The 9,232-nt window shown below is 28.8% G+C and overlaps 1 protein-coding gene across 1 annotated transcript in view; it reads left to right on the top strand.

Moving 5' to 3' along the window:
* LOC115239499 (E3 ubiquitin-protein ligase KCMF1-like) overlaps nt 1-4,316 on the top strand; it is an 8,512-nt gene extending 4,196 nt beyond the window's left edge. Inside the window, exons 6-8 of the mRNA XM_029814049.1 lie at nt 1,281-1,498; nt 2,124-2,574; nt 2,932-4,316. Of these exons, the coding sequence (XP_029669909.1) occupies nt 1,281-1,498; nt 2,124-2,574; nt 2,932-3,108 (846 nt within the window). The 3' untranslated portion in view covers nt 3,109-4,316. The remainder of the gene's footprint in view (nt 1-1,280; nt 1,499-2,123; nt 2,575-2,931) is intronic.
* Nucleotides 4,317-9,232: the final 4,916 nt, after the last annotated feature.

Consider the following 9,232-nt stretch of genomic DNA (forward strand, 5'->3'; position numbering starts at 1 on the left):
TATATATATATATATAATCGATGTCATATATGTTTTCATGTTTAAAGTTAAACGTTTTTGGATTAAATGCATCATGCTATTAATTTATAACAGAATATATCATGTTCAGACATTAAAACTTATGTGACTCAAAGCTATGCATAATAGTTTAACAGATACAAACGTTTATCACAACAAGTGAAAACATGTTAAACATAAATAAAGAATAATGAAGAAATTATGAAGTATTAAATCAATCGTGATAAAAAATAATTTTGAAATTGCTCTCTAACAATCATGTTCAGAATATATATATATAGAGGTTATTCTCTCGCGTGTATTTTGTTTAAATTTTTCCACTCTTTGATACCGCATTATTTTTATTGATTATTGCTCTCAAAAATGCAAGAGTAGATACTTATAAATAAGAATGTTATAGAATGTTATTGAAGGACAAATAGAGATAAAATGAAATGAAGAATTATATAACAGAAACATAAATTGTTAAGAATTCTGATTAATTTTTGAATTTGATCTAAGCAAACTGATTTTGACAATGATAATGAATATACATATAATAAATATATGTATATAATAAATATATATATAGTAAAATATATAATACAATGCGTTAATAGTTTAAAAATTTTCAGCAATCTATTGTGCCAATACAGTAGGATATTGATGATTAATGCGCGTTATTTTACGTTATTAGTTAATGTCATTTAGATATTATATTCTCTCTCTCTCTCTCTCTCTCTCTCTCTCTCTCTCTCTTCTTTCCTTCTTCCTTTTTCTCTCTATATTAATTAAATATAATATACACACACACACACACACACACACACACACACACACACACACACACACACACACACACACACACACACACACACACACACACACACACACACACACACACACACACACACACACACACACACACACACACACACACACACACACACACACACACACACACACACACACACACACACACACACACACACACACACACACACACACACACACACACACACACACACATCATACATACATACATACATATATACATACATACATACATATATATAATTCTTTTTCATAAATATTTATTTATGTTTGATGAATTATATCTGTATAATTATTATTCATATTGTAATAAGTTTTTATTTTTATGCAAAAAAGAGATGACTATATAAAAATCACTCTTTTATGTCCAACAGTCTTTATAATGGAAGAATTAATAACTTTTTATAAAATAGACTGTATAGATATTAAATAAAATATTACTTCTCTAGGCTGCTAGACAACAACTCGAGCGATTACCTAGGAGACAGACACAAGTGATCGGTTCTGTGAGCGGTGGCAGTGGAAGTGCTAGTGGAGGCAGTGGTGGTCATTCTACTGCTATGGGAGCATCAAATAATGCCAATAGTAACAATAATGCGACCAATGTGTCCAATCCACCTGGTATACCTTCTATTAACTCACAGAACGTTATGTTTCTGTTACCCAGGTATGTTTTCTTCTTTTTATGTTTATATTTCTAAATACACATATATGTTTCCAAATTGCAATAAAATATAATGTTTCATTATTTCTTATATTAATATTAATAAATATGGTATTTAATATATATACTAATATGTAAATAAGTATTCTTAATTTCAAGTGCATTTTACTTTTGCAAAATATTAATTTGAATTGTAGTTATTAAGATATTTAAGATTGAATATTTAACCAAAAAGAGATAGTTTGGTCAAATTTTTGTAATAAAAAAAATATAAACGAAATTTTTTTTAATTTATAAGAGATTATAATGATTTGAAATATAGCTTTTTTCTGTCAATTTATAGAATTTTATAGAATTATGTGTCATAAATAATTGCTAAAAAACTATATTATTAATATCTTCAAGTATTTATTTTTAATAATGATGCTTCAATGTGCATTTTATCATGTGTAAGCACATTATGATTGTTATATGTTCATGTATGTGTATGTATGTGTAAAATTAAATATCTATCCACATAAACAGCGAAAAGATCAATATTTATATTTATTGAAGCGCTGTGAATATTGTAAAACTTGATTGTTGTTATATTTAATAAACATGATTGTTTCTTTTCACGTTTGTGTAGATGCATTACGACTACGCTGTCTGATTCACAATTGCAAAGTATTGAACGCGAGAGTGCAAATAGGAGTCTTTTTGCACGTGAACTTATCGTTGCAACGCTTTCTCAAACATTGTCAGAGTTGATGCAACAGCAATGTACCGTGCAAACGCCAGCGTCAAATGCGACTACTGCCACGACCAGCCCTGAAACACCAAATGCCAATACTTCCATCATCCCCATGAAGAAATTGAGTTTAGCTCAGGAAGCAAAGAGGGAACAAGCTACAAGTAAACACATAACATCTATGCAACAAAAGGAATCACATATTCTGCAGGCTGCTGCTGCTGCTACAACTGGTAGCATGGGCTCAGGTCTACAAAATCAGGGCTTACCCTCGAATCCTAATAACATTGCAACGCAAAATCCACCTATAGTTCAAACATTGATGCATAGTGTGTTACCTCAGCCATTGGTAAGCATCCATTTTTCTGGCATCTAATATATGTACAGTTTAAAGTATTTACTGTTTTAATTTATTAGAAAATGTATATGATAAAAGATGAAAGTAATATATATGATATATTTGAAACTCGATGTAGCTATATTTAATATTTATCTTTCCCATACAACTTTATCTCTTGGTTATCATATTTAAATTTAGCTATCAGTATGCGTAATGGTGGCTATGGAACGTTCCTCTTACTTTAGTGGCATATTATATCTAGTTCCATATGTAGTGTGTCAAAACTATAACTAATACACAATAGAAAATTACAATGCAATACACAAATAGTAACATCGAATTCTTATAGAGTTTTGTATGATGTAGGTACTGCAGCAACCACTGCCGCCACCAATTAGGAATACTGGTACTGGAACTATCAGGGAACCGATAGCAGCTCCGGCGCCCGCTTATGTCAGAGGTGGAGTAGGTTCTTCGCGTAGGAAGCCGGTTAGGGCCGTAGATGGAAGAAACCAATCTACGGAGCCACCACCCCCACACTAACCCCTTCTTAGCCTGTGTACCCACCCATCCTGATTCCTCACACAGGACCCTCTAGCACTAGTCCTAGCACTGTTTAGAACACCTCATCATTATTGTTATTATTATAATATATATTAATAATTATTCGAAACGCCCTCTCCTCCCTTCTTTCTCCTTTTCCTCCTCTTCCTCTTCTTCTTCCTCATCTTCTTGTGCCCTGCTACTATTACTATTTTCCTGAACTTTAATCTCGCCATCTATATTGTTATGTGACATGAAATAAGGGCAAGAGCTGATTTGCGCTGGCCACTGTGGCATATCTGTGGAATAATAATGTACATAACTCACTTCTTGCAGTCATTCTCGGAATATATAAAATTCGTTCGCGAATACTATTCTTCTTCGAACGAATCTTGCCACGTTCTTCCACACTGAAGTTCTACTATGGCGTTATATCTCTTATTCCCACTGGAGAGCAGGTGTTGGCGAATAAACATGCTGTAAAAAGAAAGACCTTATGAAGACAGCGACATTAGCGCTCATTGTTCAGTTATCAAAGTATAGAAGGATAGGGATGTATACACGAGAATATACTGTATTGTAACCCAGCAAATCTAGACGAATATGTACAGGAATGAAATTTTTCAAAATTACATTGTGTACATTATACATGTTTGCTGTTACAATACAAGTAAAATGATAAAAACTTTGTTAATTTATATACGCAGCATAAATTCTATCGAACAATCGACTGCTAATGTGCTATGTACTTTAAAACACGATATGCGTTCTCTTTTTCAAATAAAAATATACGAACGCCTGGGTTGGTCCGTAATATATTAACGCTTTTAAATTGTTAAAAACTAATCTTCAGATAACTTCTCTGGCGCACTAATAGTGGAAGATAATACACACAAAACTATTGTAGAGATAAATAAATGAACTGTCATGAATGGTATAACAGTGCAGAACAATGTTACTGCATATTTTTCAGATGACTACATAGATTTAAACCTCGTTATAATAGAGAAAGACTCCTCTGTATGCTTTACAATCAATAAATCATTGGTATAATGTATAAGAAAATATTATTTTATAATCTACAATTATTATTTGTAGCTAATATAAACTTCCATTATTTTTCAATTTGTTTTAAATAAAATTTATTCGTTGCAACACTATATGTCAAATAAGCGAAAAGTTTACGAGAAAAAAAAAAATGGAAAAAATACTGACAAAATTTTATATACTAGACTATCTTAAGTGAACAGATGTTTAATAGAATTAAATTTGATTTAGTAAATTGGTACTAGCGCGCGGACCATCCCTTGGCAATTATACAAGGCATAAGAAGATGATGTCATAAAGTGGAGAGAGATTACATTTAACTGTCATAAATTATTATCGTACGGCAACTTTATAAATTAATATTTCAGAATGGTTTAGCCTTTTGCGCTTATTAAATAGTATTAAATGTTTTATTAATATTTAATTAAATACTTTGTCAGAGATCATTGTTTTTCAGATTATTGTGAATTATGTAATTGTAGATCGTAATTCGATATAGTTGTGGAATAAACTTTTTTTTTTAAATTAATCACTCCATTTTAAGGCATTAAAAAAAAAATAACTGTAGTAATATTTTTAAGAAATTTTGTTTTCTCATAAAGCTATACTTGGGATATATATCTAATACATGTTTAAGAAGCATAACGTAAAATGTTTTATTGTGGATCAATCGCGGCAATAAAAAAAATCTTTAAATTTTTCTTTAAATTTTTTTGAAAGCGAGACATCTCGCGAGTATATTTAATATTTTTAATGAAAAATTATTTATTTCTTTTATTTTTTCTACACACAAAGGGACATTGGTAACATTGTATCAGAGTATGCATGTGATGCATTTGTAAAATTTCTACTCGGAGAGTAGATTTCAAAAATATTTGTATACATAAGCATTATTTGTCTTTCTCAAATTTTAATTGCTTTCTCCTCTTTTTCTGTCCCTTTTCTTGCATGCTCATTGTCGCATACATAATTTTCTGTCCTGTCATTAATTTCGTTAATTCAAATTATCTTTTGCCTACTATCCCGTGTGAGCGTGTATCAGCAAGATGTGGTGGTTCTGTGAAACGTGTAACATTTTATAAAAAAATGTGCAAAAATTAAATATGCACGCATCGTGTAGAGATCCGTTGAAATATTTAGTGTGTGAATCTATATATTATGATAGTATGAAATTCAGAGCTTGGTCATCTTATTTTCTGTGCGCGAGATATCGAGGAACTTTGAAACTAAAAATTAAAGAAATTAGGAGGATAAATTGTGTATGCAAGGAATGTGTTTAACTTTTAATTGCCGTTTCTTTGATATATTCTAATCTTCCTGGATGTTTTGCTTATCTCTTTATCTATATTCGACATGTGTACACTTTAAACGAGTGTTTTTTCGAATAGTTATTCACAATCTTGTACTTTGTGCTGTGTAATTAGTTGCAGTTTACGAAAAAATAGATCCGAAACAAATTAAACGGGATACACTGAATTGCCTTAATGCAAGATGCCTGAGAAATTAATGAAAGGGATCGACTACCCTCTTTGAAAGATGGATGTGTCTGCATTGCGAATATCTTGCGCATGATGCTCCAATGAAGTTAATACTGTACTGAGCTAATCTTAATAAACATATGCATACGTAAAATTATCAAATAGCGTATATTGTGAGCGGATTTATTGCATTATTATATATTCTGACCGAATCAATTATTTATTCAAATGGAATATACTATGACGATTCATGCCCAAACTGCGGAAGCCTGTATTTAGAAACGAAGTTTCTCGACTCCAAATCGATATAAATCATTTAATTGACTAGAAATTGCGTTTTTTGTTTAATTAGGTTTAAAAGCAAAACATTGCACACTTTATTTGTATTTAAGAAATTGCAATGATGTGTTCCCCTTGTTTCCACATCTCTAATCGAACTGTCAAATGTCAAATTTTCTATATACATACATTTTACATGAAATAATGTTTGAAAAATTCTAGATTTCACAAAAAAGCTATTTCAGCATCTTTTCCTAGTCATCTATATAATGATTGATCAAGATTCGTAGATTTTAGCAAACTATAAGAGAGACTTCAGAACTTATGCAAAACATTTCAAATTTATCAACGAATACATGCACAGAATAAAACAGAATTGAGCGTACTAACACCATTACAATCCTTAAAAAAATGCTTATGATATTTTCTTGCCTCATTTTCCTTATTACATAAATCATCTCCTTCCCTTATAAATATTCAATTTATATGTACTATATTTTATGTATCATTAATGTCTATCATATAACTAAATTATATGTTATGGTAAAAAATGTGATTAATTTAGTAATTATTCATAATTATCAATAATTATGCATAATAACCAATTAATCATATTTACAGTAACATATATATATATATATATATATATATATATATATATATATATATATATATATATATATATATATATATATATATATATATATATATATATATATATATATATATATATATATATATATATATATATATATATATATATATATATATATATATATATATATATATATATATATATATATATATATATATATATATATATATATATATATATATATATATATATATATATATATATACACAAGATGAGAGATGCACATGATAGCATATCATTCCCTAAATATACGTCATGCAATATTATATTTGCGCACGTGCCGAAGTAAATTTTATTAACGATACAAAATTGTATATGTGTAGTTGATAAAAGATTATGATAGAATTCAAGAAAAAAGCAAAAGAAGGTAGAGAGCTTAAAGGGCGAACATTAAAAACTGAATCATGTCAAATCCCTGATTTATTAATGATTGTATTACAATCTTATTAATATCTTTCTTTTTTAACGTTATAATCAATTATTAATGTAATAATCTTAAGGCTTGTGTATATCTAAATTTGCAGCCCAATATGGGGATGTCTGATTGTAATATATTAGACAATTATCAATCGTTTTCAAACAAAGGGAATGTCGTTGTAATATATTGCGTTATCAATGCGTATGAATGGAAATTAAGCGAGATCACGCTATCATTCGCAACAATTATTATATAAATATAAATGTGAGAATGATTTTAATATAATACATGCACATATTTTTCGTTGAAATACTTATTTAACATATTTTCGTTACGATGATAGCGCAATATGTTTTCATTAACATGAAATGAGAAAATCTCCGCAGTTATCTTTCTTATATTTCATTTCGTTACCCTTAAGGCGAGATTAATTTAAAAATCTTGTCATTATAATATAACTTTATTAATTAGTAAAGAGTATACAACATGTCTGTACGAAATGTCGAATAGGGATAATAAACGCATAGAGATAAATTTGAGGATAATATAATATGCCTCAATCTATCATTGTAAATTATAACGTATCAAATCGATTCATTATATATAATGCAAATCGGTATCATCCTTGTTTAGATAAAGAAACCAAAAGAACGGTTTTGCAAAAAGAGTATTAATTGTAAGTCTTTTTGTTTTGATTATGCTAAAAATCTGAACTCGTCGTAATTATACCGGTTTCGATTTAATTAGAAGTGAGCGATATTATAAAGAACTTGATATAGAAAAAGAATCATAAAAGTTAAAGAAAAGCCGTATGTAATAGATATGTAAAGATAGAAAGAAAAATGCTGATTTTATAGTTACCTAGTGCGCGATTCAATTTCTTTACAAAAAAATTTTAGACGCAATTTGCCGTTGTATTACTTCTTGGAAGAATCATGCGCTATATAAGACAGGAGGATATGATAGAAAAGAAAGTAACGAAGTTCTCTCGACTGGAAAAAAATCTATTTTTTCCTGTAAAACACAGGAAAGAAACATAAAAATGTATGAATAGAAAAATAAGACGTTTGTTTCTCATTTTAATGCGATAAATGTCTCATATAAGTATCTATCAAAGTATAGAAATCTATAGAAAAATATTATATTCTATATTGGCAATAAAGTTGATGTTTTTTGATAGATATTTTGACTGAAAACTTCCATTAAAAAATTATTTATTATCTATTATAAAATTATTTATTATATATAAACAATAACTCCGGTAAATACAATTTTACTATCACATTTTGACAGATATCTTGTATATGCGCAATCAAATTGAGACGAGAAAGAACAGAAGGAGATTTATGTTATTTGGATCTAATTTCATAACATAATTTGATATTAATTAATAGATCGATTTATGTCCCGATTTATACCACGGAAAAAGATGTTCGACATAATTGTTTTTACTGCTATGATCACGTTAAAACCCATCCGTTTTAGAGAGTAAATAGCCAAAAATCATAATAAGAAATTTATTAAATTTTATGTGAGAACTTGTGAAAATAATTATGGAAGATATATCTGTTCTTTCTATTTGTAGATGATTATTTAGGCGATCTAGTTGCATAATATAAGATACTTATGCAACTGGTGTTAAGAGTTTGCTTTTTGCGATTGTTACCTTTATTCCAGTGTAACTTAATTTTTATAAAGACGCCAATTAATTTATCGTTTCTTGAAGAGAGAATTTAAATATTTGATCAACAAGCGATAAAAACAAATTTTAAGCGATAAAATTAGAAAATCACCGATTAAGTATTGAATATTTTAAATATCGAATATATGAGATTTTTTTCGCATAGAATTTCGATCACAAGAATAGATTTCAGAGTTCTGAGCGATATGTCTTGCTAAAAATTTTTCTCTATTAAGGAGTACATAATTACACGCGCGAATTAGCATGGGGAAATTCTACATGGATTTTTACCTGACTTCTAAGATGATAACGCTATACGAATATGTATGAATACATGATTGCAATGAACAAAAGTGAGAGCGAATGAATAAATAAGATGGAGAAAAAAGAGAGGGTGCATTGATAATCGAAATCTTGTGCGTGATAGATACATTAAAAAGGAAAGTGTTGATTAATATTACTGCTAATTATTAATAGCAAAGAAGAGAGAGAATTTAAGTAAGGTCTTATATATATATATATATATATATATATATATATATATATATATTGGCTATGTTCGACTT

This window comes from Formica exsecta, unplaced genomic scaffold, assembly GCF_003651465.1.
Source record: "Formica exsecta isolate Colony F162 unplaced genomic scaffold, ASM365146v1 scaffold384, whole genome shotgun sequence".
Taxonomy (NCBI): domain Eukaryota; kingdom Metazoa; phylum Arthropoda; class Insecta; order Hymenoptera; family Formicidae; genus Formica; species Formica exsecta.